Below are 23,146 nucleotides of genomic sequence, written 5' to 3'. Positions count from 1 at the left end.
CAAGATCCTTTTGGACCCACCTCCTAGAGAAATGGAAATAAAGACAAAAATAAACACATGGGACCTAATGAAACTTCAAAGCTTTTGCACAGCAAAGGAAACCATAAACAAGACCAAAAGACAACCCTCAGAATGGGAGAAAATATTTGCAAATGAAGCAACTGACAAAGGATTAATCTCCAAAATTTATAAGCAGCTCATGCAGCTCAATAACAAAAAAACAAACAACCCAATCCAAAAATGGGCAGAAGACCTAAATAGACATTTCTCCACAGAAGATATACAGACTGCCAAGAAACACATGAAAGGATGCTCAACATCTTTACTCATTAGAGAAATGCAAATCAAAACTACAATGAGATATCATCTCACACCAGTCAGAATGGCCATCATCAAAAAATCTAGAAACAATAAATGCTGGAGAGGGTGTGGAAAAAAGGGAACACTCTTGCACTGCTGGTGGGAATGTAAATTGGTACAGCCACTATGGAGAACGGTATGGAGGTTCCTTAAAAAACTACAAATAGAACTACCATATGACCCAGCAATCCCACTACTGGGCATATACCCTGAGAAAACCTTAATTCAAAAAGAGTCATGTACCAAAATGTTCATAGCAGCCCTATTTACAATAGCCCGGAGATGGAAACAACCTAAGTGTCCATTATCGGATGAATGGGTAAAGAAGATGTGGCACATATATACAACGGAATATTACTCAGCCATAAAAAGAAATGAAATTGAGCTATTTGTAATGAGGTGGATGGACCTGGAGTCTGTCATACAGAGTGAAGTAAGTCAGAAAGAGAAAGACAAATACTGTATGCTGACACATATATATGGAATTTAAGAAAAAAAAATGTCATGAAGAACATAGGGGTAAGACAGGAATAAAGACACAGACCTACTAGACAATGGACTTGAGGATATTGGGAGGGGGAAGGGTAAGCTGTGACAAAGTGAAAGAGTGGCATGGACATATATACACTACCAAACGTAAGGTAGATAGCTAGTGGGAAGCAGCCGCATAGCACAGGGAGATCAGCTCGGTGCTTTGTGACCGCCTGGAGGGGTGGGATAGGGAGGGTGGGAGGGAGACGCAAAAGGGAGGGGATATGGGAACATATGTATATGTATAACTGATTAAATTTGTTATAGGGCTTCCCTGGTGGCGCGGTGGTTGGGGGTCCGCCTGCCGATGCAGGGGATACGGGTTCGTGCCCCGGTCCGGGAGGATCCCACGTGCCGCGGAGTGGCTGGGCCCGTGAGCCATGGCCGCTGGGCCTGAGCGTCCGGAGCCTGTGCTCCGCGGCGGGAGAGGCCACGGCAGTGAGAGGCCCGCGTACCGCAAAAAAAAAAAAAAAAAAAAAAAAAAAAATTTGTTATAAAGCAAAAAATAAAAAAAATAAAAAAATAAAAAAGAAAGCAGGGAATGAATACTTGTCCAAAAATATATAAGTAAATAAACCCACAGTATTGGGGGTAATCACAATTTATAAATATGTTACTTTGATAGGAAAGTTTTATTTCTGAGTCCTTCAGTGACAACTGACGTTCCTGTGTACTGTTTCAAATTTATCTCAATACAAATGAAAACTGTGACTTCTTTCAAAAAAACGATTGCCATTGACATTCTCCCTTGTATATATTTAATACAGTTCTCAAGGACATATGTATATATATATGTAAATATATCAGCAAGGAAATAGGTTTAATAGGTAGCAAGGATTGGGAAGAACATGATTCTAGCCAGAAGGGGAACTACAGTTGGTCACGTCATCAAAATAGACCTCGACTGCAAACTCTGGATGGTAAATTTTCCATGTTTTTGGTTTGTGGGGATTATCCAATTCACTTCTTGAAAGATAAAGCCTAGAATAGAAAAAAAAAATTACATTTTATTGTAGGGCTAACAGAAAAGCCATGCTGTAGGACACCCTTGTTAGAGCTTTAAAAAAAAAAAAAGCCTTGCTGGCCACCATCAGTCTCGACCCCTCCTCTGCATCTAATTAGCTTTCAAAGACCAGCTCTCCCACTTTCTCTCTTAAGACACAAAAATATCATGACCTTCAGTAAGAACGTATCACTGATCCTTTTAATAGTGCCTTTTATGGAATGAACATCTACATTTAATTTCTATATGTGATAAAGCAGACTAGATGTATATTAAAACCCAGTAATAACAAGTGTCTTTTAAATGATGAAGTTGGCATTTTGGGTAAATTAAGTCGCATAATAAAAACAGCTTTACCAAGGAGTATGGACATTCACACGTTAAATCTTCAGAAAGTATAAAAGTGAGGAGAAAAAAAAGTGATCTAGCATGTTGCTTCTCTACTATGAACATGGTGTTTTAAAGGAAAAAACTGTGCCCTTTAGCAAGAACCACTTTTGAGAAGTAGTACCAAATGAAGTTCCACCTCGATGTCTATGTGAGGGACTTCGCTCATGTTATAAGTCGCAGTTTTCTGTCTGGATACATCCAGGGGACAAAATTGGTAAAAATGTTCCATCAAATCCAAAGTTCACCCTATCAATATCCACTAAATGTGTGTGCATTGTAGGTGTTTAGTCTAGGTTTTTATTTACCAGCACCTTAGTGGACTTGAGGTGGGATTAGATGCAGTCTACATTTGAAGAAAAGGCTAGGATTGTATGTCATGGGAACTGTCAATTCGTGCCACATACAATCATAACCACTTCTTCAAAACTCTTCTGTATGGTTTTTTGAATGTTATCTTTCCTTTTGTATTGAATGGTATGGTGATACCAACCTCAAATTTTCAGCACCACAGAATAGAAGACATGGAGAACTTCTAGATTTAGGAATGAGTTTCAGATACGATAGAGGTTCTTTGGAATACTCTTCAAATCAATTACTTTTTAAAAATAGATTACCCGATTTAGTTATAAGAAAATCAGTTTTAAATGGGAGACTATTACTGATTTTTTAAAAGCTGTCCTCACTGATACTTACTGTGTCTTATAACTTCTGCCCTAGATGTAAGTGTGTCAACTCGCTTTTAAACTAGCTGAAGTCTCCCTGGATGACACCTTCCTGTGGCACAGAATTTGGTGTTGGTCAGTCATCAGTAAATCCACACATACTGAGGACCTGCCATATTCAAGGTACTGAACACACTCATATTAAACTTTCATGGGAGGGATTTGTTGCCACACTCAAGATCTGCTTCTAGTATGTTTTATAACACAGTCCTATGGCATGGACCTTGAGGATAATGCAACAGTGGGTCTCAAGAATAGCCATATTTTTACAATCAGAGAAGAAAAGGAATCCAAATCGGAAAAGAAGTAAAACTGTCACTATTTGCAGATGACATGATACTATACATTGAGAATCCTAAAGATGCTACCAGAAAACTACTAGAGCTAGTCAATGAATTTGGTAAAGTAGCAGGATCCAAAATTCACAGCAATGTCTTGATTCCTATACACTAGGGATGAAAAATCTGAAAGAGAAATTAAGGAAACACTCCCATTCACCACTGCAAACAAAAAGAATAAAATACCTAGGGATAAACCTACCTAAGGAGACAAAAGACCTGTATGCAGAAAAATGTAAGACACTGATGAAAGAAATTAAAGAGGATACAAACAGATGGAGAGATATACCATGTTCTTGGGTTGGAAGGATCAACATTGTGAAAATGAGTATACTACCCAAAGCAATCTACAGATTCAATGCAATTATCAAACTACCAATGGCAGTTTTCACAAAACTAGAGCAAAAAATTTCACAGTTTGTATGGAAACACAAAAGACCCCAAATAGCCAAAGTAATCTTGAGAAATAAAAACGGAGCTGGAGGAATCTGGCTCCCTGACTTCAGACTATATGACAAGGCTATAGTAATTAAGACAGTATGGTACTCACACAAAAACAGAAATACAGATCAATGGAACAGGGTAGAAAGCCCAGAGATAAACTCACACACATGTGGTCACCTTATCTTTGATAAAGGAGGCAAGAATCTACAATGGAGGAAAGACAGCCTCTTCCATAAGTGGTGCTGGGAAAACTGGACAGCCACGTGTCAAAGAATGAAATTAGAACACTTCCTAACACCATACACAAAAATGAACTCAAAATGGATTTGAAACCTAAATGTAAGGCCAGGCACTATAAAACTCTTAGAGGAAAACATAGGAAGAACACTATGACATAAATCACAGCAAGATCCTTTTTGACCCACCTTCTAGAGAAATGGAAATAAAAACAAACAAAAAATGGAACCTAATGAAACTTCAAAGCTTTTGCACAGCAAAGGAAACCATAAACAAGTTGAAAAGACAACCCTCAGAATGGGAGAAAATATTTGCCAATGAAGCAACTGGCAGAGGATTAATCTCCAAAATATACAAGCTCAATATGAAAAATGAAGCTCAATATCAAAAAAACAAACAACCTAATCCAAACATGGGCAGAAGACCTAAAAAGACATTTCTCCAAAGAAGATATACACAGTGGCAACAAACACATGAAAGAATGCTCAGCATCACTAATCATTAGAGAAATGCAAATCAAAATAACAATGAGGTGTCACCTCACACCAGTCAGAATGGCCATGATCAAAAAATCTACCAAAAATAAATGCTGGAGAGGGTGTGGAGAAAAGGGAACCCTCTTGCACTGTTGGTGGGAATGTAAATTGGTACAGCCACTATGGAGAACAGTATGGAGGTTCCTTAAAAAACTACAAATAGAACTACCATATGACCCAGCAATCCCACTACTGGGCATATACCCTGAGGAAAACCATAATTCAAAAAGAGTCATGTACCACAATGTTCATTGCAGCTCTGTTTACAATAGTCAAGACATGGAAGCAACCTTAAGTGTCCATCAACAGGTGAATGGATAAAGAAGATGTGGCACATATATGTAATGGAATATTACTCAGCCATAAAAAGAAATGAAATTGAGTTATCTGTAGTGAGGTGGATGGACCTACAGTCTATAATACAGAGTGAAGTAAGTCAGAAAGAGAAAAACAAATACTGTATGCTAACACATATATATGGAATCTAAAAAATTGGTTCTGATGAACCTAGGGACAGGGCAGGAATAAAGACAGACATAGAGAATGGACTTGAGGACACGGGGAATGGGAAGGGTAAGCTGGGAAGAAGTGAGAGAGTGGCATGGATTTGTATATACTACCAGGTGTAAAATAGCTAGCTAGTGGGAAGCAGCTGCATAGCACAGGGAGATCAGCTCGGTGCTTTGTGTCCACCTCGAGGGGTGGGATAGGGATGGTGGGAGGGAGACGCAAGAGGGAGGGGGTATGGGGATATATGTATACATATAGCTGATTCACTTTGTTATACAGCAGAAACTAACACAACATTGTAAGACAATTATACTCCAATAAAGATGTTAAAAAAATAGCCATATTTTTTAAATAATCAGATCACAATAAGGAAGGCAATGAAGAACAGTGACTCAAGGATTTTTTGGTTTCTATAAATTGGGCTTATGGCAATTAGCAAAAGACTTGTCATTACCTCTTACATAAACATTCGAGACTAAGCTGTTTCTACTGGATTATACCATAGCCATACCTGTTATTTTGTATAAATGATGTATGGAACCAAAAGAAAAATGGACAGTTGTCATAGTATTTAGGAAGAGCCTAAAAAGACATGGTAAAAACAAAAATTAGTTCTTAGTTTCCATTTTACTGTGAAAAATAATCTTTCCAAAGGGATTAAAATCCCTTCCTTTATTCATCTGTACATTCATCAAATAACTGCAGCTATTGAATATGCAGCACTTACCGTCAACATTATACTCAAGACACCAAGACAGAGACTTTGAGAGATTGCTGTTCCTTTCTCTCGCCATTTCTAGCAAAATTTTTAAGGACATGTATTTTCTCTATGATAGATATTTATAAATTTAGACACTGGTCTTTTAATCTCGTTCGGATAGTGCTAAACGGAATCTACTAAGTACCTATGTTTATTTCTGCCCCAATAATATCATCCGTTCCTACAAGGAGCAGCTACATTGGATAATTAACCACGATTGATGATGATAGAAATACCTAAGATTTCTGAAAGTGCTTTCATCTCATGACCCTTGACAATCACAAAGGCCAGGTATCACCAACATCCCCTTAGCTAGTGCCCCTACACCAGTGCTTCTGCTTAGAGACCACTGATTCAGAGAATTCAGACTGGCTCCGTTATTCAAGGGGAGCTATCCCAGCCACTTGCTTCAACACATGTACCATTTCAAACTTAGTAAATTCTCCGCCAACAGGGAGAAAGCAGGGGATGCAGGAGGGCACAGGAAATAAGCTTTAAATTGAGCAAACACAGTTATACGTTGGCGGATCTGGTTGATGATTTAATAGGAAAATGAAACTATTGGGGCTTAGAAATTTGCTATATACAGAATAATCAGACAAACATTTGATAAATGGTAACATCAATTATACTGTAATGACAATGGCAGATATTATTTTTCATAAATATTGGATTAAATATGCTACTTTAAATGAATTATACATCAATTGAGAGGAAAGCAAAATCTCCCTCACTTTAACGTATTTTATAAGTTATGGGGAGCAATGTGTTTTAAAGATACAAACCAAAAATATCACTGCTATGTACTTTATACATTGGGGTTTTTTTTTGTTTTTAACATCTGGGTTTTTGTATTTTTTTCTTATTTGAAAATTAATACATGCAAATTGTATATAATTTAGAAAACAAATGAGCAAAAATATATTTAATTACATATTTTCTTTTTACAAAAAAATTCGATATAGAAATCTGACTTGTTTTTTCTCCCCATCCCTGACTAGGGGTTGACATCTCCTGTCATCTCCCTTGTTGGGAATTGTAGCAAAGGAAATCCCAAACCAGAATCATTCAGAAGACTAGACAAGATTAGCAGCATAGATTGTTTCTTGATTACTCACCGAAGAAGAAGAGAGAAATTTCACTTTCACCTCATCATACAGAGGTGGACAGTTGGATAGATTAATTATTACTCTGTCTGTTTCAGCATCATGAACCATCTGTGGATGAACACATGGAATTCAGAACTATAAACTTAACTGATAATGAGACAACAGTGAAGTTCACGTTCACTTACTGAGGCTTCTTCTATTTAATCACGTACTCTTGGTCTCATAGCCCAATGACTACATGTATAAATGTTAATATTTATTTCTATAAAGTTGCAATACTGCTAACATTTTTAACAGGCCATCGTGGTTGAGGGTTATGGTGGAACACTTGAAAAGCAAGGTATTCAATTTTCTATTAGACTTTAACCAAGTAAACATGAGTGTTGAATGTGTGTCACCTAATTTTCATATGTTGGGAATATATAAGAAGCTCAATTTTAAAGCTAGTAGGCGTATTTAAAAAGCAATGCCTTGTTGCTCACATTTTATCAAAAATGTGTTTGCTGATGGGATCCTAGGCCTTGTCAGTAGCAGACTGCTGGATGGAGTGACCAAAGGTAGGCCAAGTTTCTGGAATGAACGACTCTGAAGCTATACTGATTATTTGTTACGGATACACCCTTGTATGATAATGACCCCCACACTGAGAAAGGTCTGTGCTAGGCCCTGTGAAAAATACAAAAGAAAGTGAAGACTCCGTTGATGCTTCAGGGAGTAAAACACATCAGGAACGATAGCAGAATAGCATAGAACTACGTGTTAAGCTGTATGATGAAGAGTAAGGGTGCAGCTGTGTGCTTCAGGGAGGCTACCAGGCGTAGAGTGAGAAAGTGTCACCGAGGAGGTAGAAACTGAGATGGGCGTGGAAGGATTTGTATAAATGAAGAGGAGCACTGAGGCGGGATCCAGATGGTGGAGTAGGAAGATGCTGCCACGGACACTCCACAACTACAGCTGCGTGTGCAACAGCTCTCCTTGAGAAAGACCTGAAGACTAGCAGAACAGCTCTCCTACAACTAAGGATATAAAGAAAAAAACACATTGAGACAGGAGGAGGGCAGAGATGTGGTCTCAGCAGGACCCATACCCCCAACACAGCTACCCCCAAGTGGGAGGGGACCTCAAGAACACGGAGGTTCTCCCTAAGGAGAGAGGGGTTTGAGCCCCACATCAGGCACCCCAGCCCTGGGGACCTGCACCAGGACAATGAGCCCCCAGAACATCTGGTTTTGAAAACCAGCAGGGCTTGTATCCAGGAGAGCTGTAGGAAACCAAGACTCTGCTCTTAAAGGGCACACACACAAATTCACTCACTTTGAGTCCCAGGACAGAGGCAGCACTTTGCAAAGTGCCCAGGCCGTATGTGAAGTACATTCATGAACTTGAGGGTGAGTGCCAAAGGGGGGGAAGAAACGCCTCTGGGCAACAAAGTGCTGGTGGGCATCATTTAAAAAATTCTCCTTCTACCTAGGCTGGCCCAGCACTGGCAGGTGCCATTTCAAAACATTTGCCATCTACCTTGCTACCACCACTCACCCCAACACCAGCATTCCCCTGCAGACCTTTCCTGCCCAAAGCAGCTCCTCCCAGCTGGCACCCCTCCAAAGCAGCTGCCACCCTGCCATATCCAGCGGGAGTCCTTGGCTGGTTATAGTCCCCCTCCTCCCAGGGTGGGAGCCAATCCCACTCACAACTGTACCTGCAACTGTTGTGGTTGGGCCCCACAGCCAGCCACACTGGGGCCAGCCTTGTCCACCAGTGAATGTGCAGCAGCTGGGGCCAGGCCACACAGGCAGCTGGCTTGGGGGCCAGCCCCTTCCACCAGTGTGACTGCAGCAACTGTGGCACCACACAACAGGACGGGCACATGCAGCCCACACAGAAAACATCCCTGGCTCTGGTGACTAGCAGGGATTGCTCTTCTGGGCCCCACAGGAAACCACCTACAAAACCTTCTTCAAAACCAGAAGATGTAGCTAATCTACCTAATACACAGAAACAAATGAGGAGACAGGAATATGTTCCAAATGAAAGAACAAGACAAAACTTCAGGATAAGAACCAACGAAATGGACATAAGTCATCAACCTGATAGTGTTCAAATACCCATAAAGATACACACCAAACTTGGAAGAAGAATGAACACAGTGAGAACTTCAACAAAGAGATATAAAAAAGAACCAATCAGAGCTGAAGAATACAATTACTGAAAGGAACAATACAGTAGATGGAGTCAAGAGCATATTAGGTGCAAAAGAATGGAAAAACAACTAGTGATGTACAAGGGAATCCCTATAAGACTATCAGCTGATTTTTCAGCAGAAACTTTACAGGCCATAAGCGAGTGGCACAATATATTCAAAGTACTGAGAGGGAAAAACTTACAACCAAGAATACTCTATCCGGCAAGGTTATTGTACAGAATTGAAGGAGGTATAAAGTTTCCCTGACAAGCAGAAACTACAGGAGTTCACCACTGAACCAGTCGTACAAGAAATGTTAAAAGGACTTCTTTAAGAAAGAAAGAAAAGGCCATTACTAGAAATCAGAAAACATGTGAAAGGAAAAATCTCCCTGGTAAAAGCAAATGTAGAGTAAAGGCAGTGGATCAACCACTTACAAAGGTTATAAAGTTTAAAGACAAAAGTTGTAAAATCAACTATAACTACAATAATTAGTAGGTATACAAAATCAAAAGATGTAAAATGTATCAAAAACATAAAACATGGAGTGGGGGGAGTAAAAATGTAGAACTTAAGTAATCAACTTAAAATAGACTGCTATACACATAGGCTGCTATACACGAACCTCAAATTAACCACAAACCAAAAACCTAATATTGAGAAAAATTAGAAAAAGGAATTCAAACATAATGCTAAAGAAAGTTATCAAATTCCAAAGGAAGACAGCGAGAGAAGAAGGAACATAGAAGAACTGCAAAAACAACCAGAAAATAATTCACAAAATGGTATTGAGTACAAACTATCAATAATCACTTTAAATGTAAATTCTTCAATCAAAAGACATAGGGTGACTGATGGATTAAAAAAAAAAAAACAAGACCCATCTATAGGCTGCCTACAAGAGATTCACTTCTGATCTAAAGACACACACAGACTGAAAGTGAAGGGATACAAAAAAATATTCCATGCAAATAGAAACAAAAATGTGGGGTAGCAATACTTATATTATACAAAACAGACTTTAAAACAAAGGCTGTAGGACAGCCACATGTAAAAGAACATTCTCTAACACCATGTACAAAAACTCAAAATGGATTAAAGACCTAAATGTAAGACTGGATACTATAAAACTCCTAGAGGAAAACGTAAGCAGAGCACTCTTTGATGTAAATTAGAGCAATAATTCTTTGGATCTGTCTCCTAAATCAAATGAAACAAAAGCAAAAATAAATGGGACCTAATTAAGCATATAAGCTTTTACATAGCAATGGAAACCAATGACAAAATGAAGAGACAACCTACTGAATGGGGAAAAATATTTGCAAATGATATGACTGATAAGGGGTTAATATCCAAAATATATAAGCAGCTCCTACAACTCAACATTAAAAAAAAAAAAGGCAATTAAAAAATGGGCAGAAGACCTGAATAGAGATTTTTCCAGAGAGGACGTGCAGATGACCAACAGGCACATGAAAAGATGCTCAACGTTGTTAATCATCAGATAAATGCAAATTAAAACCACAATGAGATATCACCTCAAACCTGTCAGAATGGCTATCATCAAAAAGAAGACAAGCCTCTTCAATAAGTGGTGCTGGGAAAACTGGACAGCTACATATAAAAGACTGAAATTAGAACACTACCTAACACCATACACAAAAATAAACGCCAAATGGATTAAAGACTTAAATGTAAGACCAGACACTATAAACGCTTAGAGGAAAACATAGGAAAAACACTCTGACAGTCATGAACCACAGCAAGATCTTTTTGGACCCACCTCTTAGAGTAACGGAAATAAAAACAAAAAAAAACAAATGGGACTTAATTAAACTTAAAAGCTTTTGCACAGCAAAGGAAACCATAAACAAGATGAAAAGACAACCCTCAGAATGGGAGAAAATATTTGCAAATGAAACAATGGACAAAGGATTAACCTCCAAAATATACAAACAGCTCAAGGAGTTCAATATCAAAAAAACAGGGCTTCCCTGGTGGCGCAGTGGTTGAGAGTCCACCTGCCAATGCAGGGGACGCGGGTTTGTGCCCCGGTCCAGGAGGATCCCACATGCCGCAGAGTGGCTGGGCCCGTGAGCCACAGCGGCTGAGCCTGTGCGTCCGGAGCCTGTGCTCTGCAACAGGAGAGGCCACAGCAGTGAGAGGCCCGCGTACCGTAAAAAACAAACAAACAAACAAACAACAACAGTGCAGTTAAAAAATGGGCGGCAGACCTAAATAGACATTTCACAAGAAAGACATACAGATGGCCAAGAGGCACATGAAAAGATGCTCAACATCACTAATTATTAGAGAGATGCAAATCAAAACTACAATGAGGTCACCTCATGCCAGTCAAAATGGCCATTATCAAAAAATCTAGAAACAATAAATGCTGGAAAGAGTGTGGTGAAAAGGGAACCCTCATGCACTGTAGGTGGGAATGTAAATGGATACAGCCACTATGGAGAACAGTACGGAGGTTCCTTAAAAAATTACAAATAGAACTACCATATGACCCAGCAATCCCACTACTGGGCATATACCCTGAGAAAACCATAATTCAAAAAGAGACATGGGGCTTCCCTGGTGGCACAGTGGTTAAGAATCCGCTTGCCACTGCAGGGGACATGGGTTCGAGCCCTGGTCCGGGAAGATCCCACATGCCGTGGAGCAACTAAGTTCGTGCGCCACAACTACTGAGCCTGCGCTCCAGAGCCCACAAGCCACAACTCCTGAAGCCCAGGCGCCTAGAGACCTTGCTCTGCAACACGAGAAGCCACCGCAAAGAGAGCCCGTGCACTGCAACGAAGGGTAGCCCCTGCTCACTGCAACTAAAGAAAGCCCATGCACAGCAAAGACCCAACACAGCCAAAAAAAAAAAAAGACGTACCACAATGTTCATTGCAGCACTATTTACAATAGCCAGAACATGGAACCAACCTAAATGTCCACTGACAGATGAACTGAATGGATAAAGAAGATGTGGCACATATATACCATGGAATATTACTCAGTCATGAACAGAAACGAAATTGAGTTATTTGTAGTGAGGTGGATGGACCTAGAGTCTGTTGTACAGAGTGAAGTCAGTCAGAAAGAGAAAAACAAATACCGTATGCTAACACATATATATGGAATCTAAAAAATATATGTATATGGTACTGATGAACCTAGTTGCAGGGCAGGAATAAAGAGGTAGACATAGGGGCTTCCCTGGTGGCACAGTGGTTGAGAGTCTGCCTGCCGAGGCAGGGGACACGGGTTCGTGCCCCGGTCTGGGAAGATCCCACATGACGCGGAGCGGCTAGGCCCGTGAGCCATGGCTGCTGAGCCTGCGCGCCCAGAGCCTGTGCTCCGCAGCGGGAGAGGCCACAACAGTGAGAGGCCCGTGTACCGCAAAAAAAAAAAAAAAAAAAAAAAAAAAAAAAGAGGTAGACATAGAAAATGGACTTGAGAACATGGGGTGGGAGGGCAAAGCTGAGGCGAAATGAGAGTAGCATCGACATACATACACTACTGAATGTAAAACAGTTGGCTGGTGGGAAGGAGCAGCATAACACAGGGAGATCAGCTCGGTACTTTGCGATGACCTACGGGGTGGGATGGGGGGGTGGGAGGGAGGCTCAAGAGGGAGGGGATATGGGGATGTGTATGCATATGGCTGATTTGCTTTGTTGTGCAACAGAAACTGACGCAGAATTGTGAAGCAATTATACTCCAATAAAGATTAAAAAAAAAAAGGACAACCAATGTTGGCAAGGATGTGGAGAAAAGGGACCCTTCATACACTGTTGGTGGGAAAGTAAATTGGTGCAGCGACTGTGGCAAACAGTATGGAGGCTTCTCAAAAAACCAAAAAATAGAACTATCATGTGACCAAGCAATCCACTCCTGGGTATGTATACAGAAAAAACTCCCACTAATTCGAAAACATACATGCACTCCAAAGTTTATAGCAGCATTATTTACAATTGCCAAGATATGGAAGCAACCTAAATGTCCATCAACAGATGAATGGATAAAGAAGATGTGGCATATGAGTAGTATTCCACTGTGTGATAGATAAACATATACTTTATATATATAGATATATATATAGATATATAGATATATATATACGCACAAACACACACATATATATCACACAGTGGAATACTACTCAGCCATAAAAAAGAACAATTTGCTATTTGCAACAACATGGATGGACTTTGAGGGTATTATGCTAAGTGAAATAAGTCAGAGTAGGACAAATACCGTATGATATCCTTTATATGTGGAATATAAAGAATAAAACAAACTAGGGAATATAACAAAAGAAACAGACTCACAGATATAAAACAAACTAGTGGCTCCCAGTGGGGAGATGGACGGGGGGAGGGGCAAGATAGGGGTAGGGGACTAAGAGGTACAAATTATGTATAAAATAAATAAGCTACAAAGATATACTGTATAACACAGGGAATATAGCCAATATTTTATAACTGTGAATGAAGTATAACCTTTAAAAATTGTGAATCACTATGTTGTACATCTGTAACTTATATAATATTGTCCATCAACTATAATTCAATTTAAAAATCCCCAAAAATAAAACCAATTTTTAAAAACAAAGGCCGTGGGAGTTCCCTGGTGGCACAATGGTTAAGAATCTGCCTGCCAATGCAGGGGACACGGGTTTGAGCCCTGGTCTGGGAAGATCCCACATGCCGCGGAGCAACTAAGCCCATGCGCCACAGCTACTGAGCCTGCGCGTTTGGAGCCTGTGCTCTGCAACAAGAGAAGGCCGCGACAGTGAGAGGCCCACGCACCACGATGAAGAGCGGCCCCCACTCGCCGCAACTAGAGAAAGCCCTCGCACAGAAACGAAGACCCAACACAGCCAAAAATAAATAAATAAAAAAGTTTAAATAAATAAAAAATAAGTAAAATTGCATCAAAAAGAATAAAATACTTAGGAATAAGTTTAACCACGGAAGTGAAAGACCTGCACTCTGAAAACTATGTCGATGAAAGACGTAAATGTGACACAATTAAATGGAAAGGTATACTGTGCTTATGGATTGGAAGAATTCATATTGTTAACATGTCCATGCTACTACCCAAAGCAATATACAAATTCAATGTAATCCCTATCAAAATACCAAGAGCATTTTTCACAGAACTAGAATCCTAAAATTTGTGTGGAACCACAAAAGACCCCAAATAGCCACAGTAATCTTTAAAAGAACAAAACTGGAGGTATCCGTTTTTCTGACTTCAAACTATATCACAGAGTTATAGTATTCAAAACAGTATGTTACTGGAACAAAAACAGATACATAGATCAATGGAACAGAATAGAGAGGCCAGAAATAAATCCACACACTTATGGTCAATTAATCTACAACAGAGATGACAAGAATATACAAAGTGGAAAAGACAATCTCTTCAATAAGCAGTGTTGGAAAAACTGGACAGTTACATGCAAAAGAATGAATCTGGACCACTACCTTACACCACATATGACAATAAAGTTAAAATGGATTAAAAATTTGAATGTAAGACCTGAAACCATAAAGCTCCTAGAAGAAAGCATAGGCAGTCAGCTCTTTGACTTTGATCTTAGCAATACCTTTATGGATCCGTCTCCTCAGGCAAGGGCAACAAAAGCAAAAATAAACAAGTGGGACATCAAACTAAAATGCTTTTGCACAGTGAAGGAATCCTGCAATAAAATGGAAAGATAATCTATTGAATGGGAGAAGATACTTGTAAATTATGTATCCAATAGACGTTAATATCCAGAATATAAAAATAACTCATAAAACTTAAAAAAGAAACATCAAAACAAGAAACAATCCAATTGAAAAATGGGCAGAGGACCTAGAGCAGACATTTTTCTAAAGAAGACATACAGACGGCCAACAGGCACATGAAAAAATGCTCATCATTACTAATCATCAGGGAAATGCAATTCAAAACCAGAACATCACCTCATACCTGTCAGAATGACTATTATCAAAAGGACAAAAAATAACATTGGTGAAGGTGTGGAAAAAAAGAAACCCTCTTTCACTGTTGGTGGGAATGTAAAATGGTGCAGCCACTATGGAAAACAGTATGGAGGTTCCTCAAAAAATTAAAAATAGAACTACCACATGATTGAACAATTCCACTTCAGGGTATTTATCCAAAAAAAACCATCAACAACAACACTAATTTGAAAAGATATATGCACCCCTATGTTCACTGTAGCATGATTTACAATAGCCAAGATATGGAAGCAACCTAAGTCCATCAACAAAGAAAATGTGAGGTATATATGTGTCTGTATATATATATATATGCACATGTATGTATATATGAATATTATCCATACAAGAAGGAAATCTTTCATTTGTGACAATATGGATGGACTCAGAAGGTATTATGCTAAGTGTATTAAGTCAAAGAAAGACAAATACTGCATGATTTCACTTACATGTAGAATCTAAAAAACAAATGAACATAAAACAGAAGCTGACTCATAGATACAAAGAACAAACTGGTGGTTGGCAGGGGATAGGAGGATGGGTGAAATAGGTGAAGGGGAATAAGAGGTACAAACTTCCAGTTATAAATAAGTCATGGGGATGTAATATACAGAATAGGGAATATAGTCAAGAATGTTGTAATAACTTTAAATGGTGACAGATGGTAACTAAACTTATCGGTGATCATCTCATAATGTATATAAATGTCAGATCACTATGCTGTACCCCTGAAACTAATATAATATTGTATGTCAATTATACTTCAATTTTTAAAAAAGAGGAGCTCTGTAAAGAGAATCCAGTTCAGACAAGGGACTGGGAGGGCAGGGCTGGAGGAGGGGAAAGAGGGGAAAGACCAGCAAAAACAGGAAACAGAAATTAGTGTGTTGTGTTCCAAGGGCCAGAGGGGACCCAGTCTACCTGGCATGGAGACAGCAGGCCACGTTACTAATGCGAATAAGCTCAGGTATGATAGGGCTCTATCTTGAGAATTCAAGACCCAGGAAAATAGGAATGAAGTTGTTGAAGATTAGAGTGGAGCATTTCCTAGGTGATAAAGTTGGGCTGGTAATGATCACATCTAACATTTATTTAGTGATGTATAACTCACAAAGCAACTTCACATATATTATCTAATTCAATCCTCACAACACTTGAGATGTAACCTTTATTTTACAGATAAGAATACTGAGCCAAAAGGACTTCCCTGGTGGTCCAGTGGTTAAGACTCCACGCTTCCACTGCAGGGGGCATGGGTTCAATCCCTGGTTGGGAAACTAAGATCCCGCATGCCTCACAGCCAGAAAAAAGAAAGGATATTGCGCCAAAGATATTAACTAGCTTTGACCGTGGGTACACAGTGTGTCTTCTGCTCTAGCTACAGCTTTTTACACTGACAGCAGTATTTCAGGATGCATATTGCAGGACCCTATATACTGCCCTGTATAAGGAGAAAGCTAAGGTAAGGAGACCACTGGAGAAGTCTAGGCATGAGCAAATGAGGTCCTACACCGGGTAGTGGCAATGGGGACAGGAAGGGAGCGAGTGAAGAGAGATTCCAGTGGTCTCATCAGCAGGAATTGGTGACTGACTAGATTTAGGGGCCACGGGCAAAGAGAGAATCAAAGGGCTTCCCTGGTGGCGCAGTGGTTGAAAGTCCGCCTGCCGATGCAGGGGACGCGGGTTCGTGCCCCGGGCCGGGAAGATCCCACATGCCGCAGAGCGGCTGGGCCCGTCAGCCATGGCCGCTGAGCCTGCGCATCCGGAGCCTGTGCTCTGCAACGGGTGGGTCACAGTAGTGAGAGGTCCGCGTACCGCCAAAAAAAAAAAAAAAAAAAGAGAGAGAATCATAGATGATACCAGATTTGAAAGTATGAGTAAGAGAATGCTGGTGCCATTTGCAGAAGCAGATGAAAAGTTCATTGGATAAATTTGGATTGACAACTGTGTTTGAATTGCTGGGGTAAAGAATGCCCACACTGCAGCTCCTGCGTCCACCCCGTGTATGGGGCTCATACATATGTGTCAAGTGAATGAAAGAAGATATTATAGTTTAAAGGAGGGGAATGGATGTGTAGAACCAAGAATAGAGTATGTGTGGAGATAAGAACAGAAAGCCAGGGATGAGGCCTGGGGGGAGTGCCCCCTCCCGGGGGTCAGGGGAGTAAAAAGAAGGAAGAGGAGAGGTAATAGGAGAACTAGAGACCAAAGCCTGAGAAAGAATCTTAAAAGTTTATATTTCTGGGCTTTCCTGGTGGCGCAGTGGTTGAGAGTCCGCCTGCCGATGCAGGGGACGTGGGTTCGTGCCCCGGTCCGGGAAGATCCCACGTGCCGCGGAGCGGCTGGGCCCGTGAGCCATGGCCGCTGAGCCTGCGCGTCCGGAGCCTGTGCTCCGCAACGGGAGAGGCCACAACAGTGAGAGGCCCGCGTACCGCAAAAAAAAATAAAAAATAAAAGTTTATATTTCTTACCCATGAAGGAAGCTTTCCTGTTGCTCCAGGAAAGGTTTGTAGTCTTAACCTTTTCTTCAGCCTTTGAGAAAACTGACTATTTGGTCCCAAAGACATTCCTCCCCGATCCATACACCCCTGCGCTGCTTCTCACTGTGCAGTCCCATAGGATAGCTGAGTTAGAATCACTTGAGACATTGCCAAGTGTAGAGTTTCCTGGGCCCCTTTCCACATTTCCTGAATCACACTTTGGGGGTATAACTTAGGAATCTGCATCTTTACCAGTCTCTAGGTGATTTTCATGCACATTAAAATTTCAGAATCAGTGCCATATAATAAAAATGACCAAGAAGAAGAGAATATGGCTAAAAGTGACAGATCCATGAATTTAAAACTCTGATAGATTCCTGGGAACATGCTTGGCATTTGTGGAAAAGTGAAAGGCAAAGCACCACTCTGAACTGAAAATATATTCTGGAAAACTATTTCCCCTGAACACTATTTTGAACAATAAATTTAACTCTTGACTCAAATCCAAACCCAGGGACACCAAGTTGGATGGTAACCAGAAAGCAACACAGCCTCTCCCTGTGGTGAGGGATGGTTTGGGGAGGGCCACATGCTGATTTGACACTGAGATTTAAAACAAACACTAGAATTTTCAGTTTCTATGCTTTCTCTTACCCTACAGTTTTTGGAAGCAGAACAGAAGAAGACAGGCTGTCCTTGCATTATTATTTGTACTTTTAGATCATTTCCATTGCCTTCTCCAACACCTGAATGAAATTAAAAAGTTAGGCTGGTTAGAGCAAAGATCAAAATGTCTCACCAATTAACAATATGGATTAAAAAGAGAAAAAATTATCCCAGCTAACAGTGTGTCAATATGAATCATTTGGGCTCTTGCATGGATTTTGTCTTTGAAAGACAAGGCTTCAAGTTCAGTTCTGTCCCCTAAAGCAGAATTTATGAGGCTGGAGGAAAAAAAAAAAAAAAAAAGACATTGTTCAGCTTCTAAGATTTAGAATCCCATCACTTCACCTTCATAGAACAAAAAAAAAATTAGGGAAGGGGATGTGCAACCTTTCTTGTTGATGTGTTGCTTTCTTCAGACTTCTAATTGTGATGTTTCTCAATAATAAATAGTCTAAATTCCTCTTGCGCTAGTTTAAATCCAGTTTATGGAAAATATAGGATAGCTGTATCCCAATGTTCCTGCTATGTTCAGCATATATTTACAGACAAATGGTTTCTTCACCTTTCTTTTTTCAATTTAATTGACCCACTTACTTCAGCATTTCATGAAAGGGCTGGTTTCTCAAGCCTCCAAATAATTTTTCCAGCTTTCCCTTCCACCCTGCATATTTCACTTAAATACGCACAGAACTAGAGGTACAGAACTAAAACAAATATTCTCATAAAGTCATGTATCCATCACTCTTAACTGTTACATTCAGTTTGTTCTGTGCTCATTTAACCTTGTTCTCACTGACACAACGTGTCCTGAGGAATCAGGCTTTCTCTGCCTCAGTTCCCTCTGTCCCACCCCCCTGCGGAACTTCGACGGAGGTCAACCAGAAGTCAGTGAAAACGTAGAGCTAGACGAAGTCAGACACTTCTCACGTGACAGGAAAAGGGCATTGCTTTATGAGCTTAAACTAATTCCCATACAATTTAAAACTTTTTAAATAATTTAAGTATATTTGCACGATTTACAAATAAAAGGTATAAAAGGCATGAAGTGAAAAGTCTCCATTTTCCCTATCTCCCACCTGTTTAGTTCTCCAGCCCCAAACAGATAACCCCTATTACTAGTTTCTAGTTTTTTATGCATATATAATCAAATATGAATATATATTCTACCAGAGGTTTTATATATGTATATACACACGAACAAATATATTCTCCTTTTGTTTTATAGAAATTGTTGTATGCCACAGCACTGTCCTGTACATGCATTTTTTAACACGTCAAACATTTTAACTTATTACTAAGGAACAAGTCAAATGCTACAGCTGTTTCAAAGTACTGCACATTTATGGGCAGATAAGGAATGATGAAATGAATTTACAAATAAATACAAAACAGGTCAATAATCAGTTGCATTCTGCTAGACACAACTAACTAATCTGCATTTTTATGTACAAAAATTATTTGCATTATTATCAGTTTTCTACCACTTAGAGTTGTAAAATAGCTTAAAGACCATGAGAGGTGAAGGTAACCCTGGAGGTAGGCCTAGAGAAGACACTGCCCATTTCAGAATCTATCACACTTTTTCCTGACAGTCTGCTGTGATCATCATCTCAAAGGAAGATTATTCTTTAGGGGTTTTTTTTTTGTTGCTGTTCTTCCATTTGAAACATACTCCTTTGTCTTCTCATTTTGTTTACCTTTCTCTGTCTCTATGAAATTAAGTGAATCAGTTACCTATCCCAGTCTTGAAGGCGTGCCCTTGTGCAGGACTATGTAGTCTGCGTATGCTCAGTGGCTTTGGTGGGAGAAGTGAGCACAGGTCCCATCTGCCCCTGGGGTGCGGTGGCAGCCAGCACCTTGGTGGGAAGCGGGGCTGGAGATGGAGGGGCTAGAGCCGGAGCCAGGTGCGACCCTGTGTGTGACACACGGCCGTCTCCACCTTGGTTTGGGATGCAGCAGGGGCTCAAGGGTTTGGGGCTGCACTTCTGTGCTGGTTTTACATTTTCCCCACTGAGCACCCTTGGTTAGAGGCTGGGTCAGGGCCGGAGGGGTTGGTGCCTCACTGCTGAGCTGGTTTCCTTCCCGCTGGCGGTGTCAGTCCCTGGCCTGGAGTAGTTTCACTCCTAAATGTGGGCAGTGACCGAGCACTGGCCAAGGCTGCTTTCTCCCTGGTCAGAGTGTTCAGGCTGCTGCGTCTGCCAGGATGGGGGTATAAGCAACCACTCACTCTCTGAGTGAGGGCTCAGTGGTGTACAGCCTCCGCTGAGCCCCACTGGCTTTCAAAACAGCTAAGGGGACTCATCCTCCTGGTGTCAGACCCCAGGGCTGGAATGCCAAATGTGTGGCTCAAACCCCTTGCTCCCCAGGGAGGCTCCCCAAGCCCATGACACCCCCCTCCACGTCTGGGTGCCCCACCAAGGGTGCAGGTGTCGACCAGATCACTTCTCCTCCCTTCCTACCAGACTCCATGCGGATTTTTCTTTAAAGCTTGGGCCGTAGAAGGGCCTTTCTGCCAGCCTCCAGGTAGCTCCACAGGTAGTTGTATTTTTGATGTGTTCATGGGGGGAGGTAAGCTCAGCGTCCTTCTACTCCGCCACCTTGATCTCCCTCAAAGGGGATAATTCTTCTTCCAAAAGAAGGCTGCTGTCATTGGCTGTGGCCTGCTTATTTACGTGGGTGCAGCAAGAATTTTGGCGGACCAGGCAGGCCTTCTTAAGTGGGCTCTGCCAGCCGAGGCCCACACCGTAAGAACAGCTGCAAAGGGCACAACTTTCTGTCCGGAAGCCTCTATGAGGATCTCAAATTCGACTTTTAAAATCCTCTATTTTATGTTAGCCTGAGATGAGGAAACCAAACCCATAAAATTCTCCACCAGTTTTCACCTACAGTACTTATAAATTTGTGTTAGTTCCTCTGTTCTCTAGATCTGCACTTTACAGTTTTAACTAAACAGTATCTCCACAGAGGTGAAGTAAAATTCAAAAATGAAGATAGAACTCACAGTCTTCGGATATGATATCAGACTGGGACAATATATGAAATGCTAGAACTTATTAAAACCATTTTTAAGCTTAGAAGTTTGAGAAACTATTCCTATTTTCATTGTTCACGTTAGAGAAATGCATCGAAACTCCATCAGACTAAATGCCTTTTTGTCCGTTTGGAATAGTTTAATACTCACAGAGGGTTGTATAGATACTGTTATAGGGTTACCTCGGAGATACTGTGTGTTCGGTTCCAGACCACTGCAATACAGCGAATATCCCAACAAAGCGAGTCACACAAACTTTTTTGCTTTCCCAGTGCATACAAAAAGTTATGTTTACACTAGACTGCAGTCTATTTAGTGTGCAATGGCATTATGTCTAAAAAAATGTACATAACTTCATTAAAAAATACTTGATCAGGACTTCCCTGGTGGCGCAGTGGTTAAGAATCCGCCGCCAATGCAGGCGACACGGGTTCGACCCTGGCCCAGGAAGATCCCACGTGCCGCAGAGCAACTAAGCCCACGAGCCACAACTACTGAGCCCGCGCACCTAGAGCCCGTGCTCCACAACAAGAGAAGCCACCGCAACGAGTAGCCCGTGTACCGCAACGAAGAGTAGCAACTACAGAAGGCCCGCGAGCAGCCACAAAGACCCAATGCAGCCAATAAATAAATACATAAAATTCTAACACAAACCATTAAATAAAAAAAACTTGATTGCCACATTGCTAAAAAAAAAAAAAAAAAAAAAAAAAACTGCTCACCATCATCTGACAACTCAGAATTGTCACAAACCTTTCATTTTTTTGAACAAGTGCAACGTCTGCGAAGCGCAATAAAGCAAAGAGCAATAAAACGAGGGATGCCTGGATTCCCACTGTTAACCAAGAGGACCCTGAGGGAGAGGATACACTCAGGTACAAAACAGGCTCTCACGCCACCAACTTGGTTTTAGAGCTGAGTTTCAATTACCTAGAGGAGGACGCTGCTCCACCAGCCACCTGGGTGGCCTCTCACACTGCACTTTCTGCAGGAAACGATGGGGAGCCAGGCACTGCTGTCCCTTCCCACCCACCAGCTGCCGGACAAGCCTGGCTCTACCCTGGGGACGTCCGAAGGCAGATGGTGTTCTGAGCGAGGCTCCACTCCAACCCTGTCCCTCATACGTGACACACACACGTCACAGTCAGAACGGACCTCCTAGAGCACTCTGCAGCCCACAAAGCCTTCGCACAGTTGCTCCTTTACACACACAGGCAGCCTCCTGCTGGAACAGGCTGTGTTTCCAGGGTCTGCCTGCACGACGCTTGTTTGGAAATCTACACCAAAATTTCCCACAGAAACCACGCTGCTGGGCTGAAGTTTCTTTCCGGAAGCCAGAAACCCATGCAATCTGCTCGTGGTAACTCTCACAATTCCTCACCCCTGCCAAGAAGTGGCGGCGATGCGGGCATTTGGAGAAGAAGGGAGAAATATGTAAATAATTTGGAAAAAAGCATTTTATATTTTAACTAACAACTGTACTTTTTTTTGACTATGCAGTTTTTACATATATTCTAAAGGGTTCTCTTATTCCTGAATAATTGGACGAAGCGTTAAAAAATACATGTCTAGATCTTACTTTGCGGGACTCCTCAGAGGGCTAAAAGCAACAGGCTGTCCGGGTGGACGCCAGCGCCCTCGCCCCGCAGCCAGGCCCAGGACAGGCCCGGCACTCAGCACCGCGCCTCGCGCTCCACAAGCTGGCTGTTGCTTTAGGGAATCAGGAGCATCACCTCCTGCTGCGCCTCTGGCACTGAGTGAGGCCCCATCCCCTCCACACTGAGGGGTCCCTGTTTCCACCTCCCTGAGGGTGAGCTGTACAGGGAAGCTAGG

General features: G+C 41.3%; 1 protein-coding gene across 1 annotated transcript in view; it reads right to left on the bottom strand.

Moving 5' to 3' along the window:
- Positions 1 to 1,632: 1,632 nt before the first annotated feature.
- The window catches only part of LOC307065109 (phosphatidylinositol 3,4,5-trisphosphate 3-phosphatase TPTE2-like), a gene marked incomplete at its 5' end in the record, with an annotated part of 44,351 nt that continues 22,837 nt past the window's right edge, over positions 1,633 to 23,146 (bottom strand). The window contains 4 exons of the mRNA XM_079721909.1: positions 1,633 to 1,872; positions 5,583 to 5,653; positions 6,950 to 7,048; positions 18,271 to 18,362. Of these exons, the coding sequence (XP_079578035.1) occupies positions 1,746 to 1,872; positions 5,583 to 5,653; positions 6,950 to 7,048; positions 18,271 to 18,362 (389 nt within the window). The remainder of the gene's footprint in view (positions 1,873 to 5,582; positions 5,654 to 6,949; positions 7,049 to 18,270; positions 18,363 to 23,146) is intronic.

This window comes from Hyperoodon ampullatus (genome assembly GCF_949752795.1).
Source record: "Hyperoodon ampullatus genome assembly, chromosome: 16".
NCBI lineage: Eukaryota > Metazoa > Chordata > Mammalia > Artiodactyla > Ziphiidae > Hyperoodon > Hyperoodon ampullatus.
The sequence above is the reverse complement of the archived record's forward strand: the minus strand, read 5'-3'. Positions and strand labels throughout refer to the sequence as shown.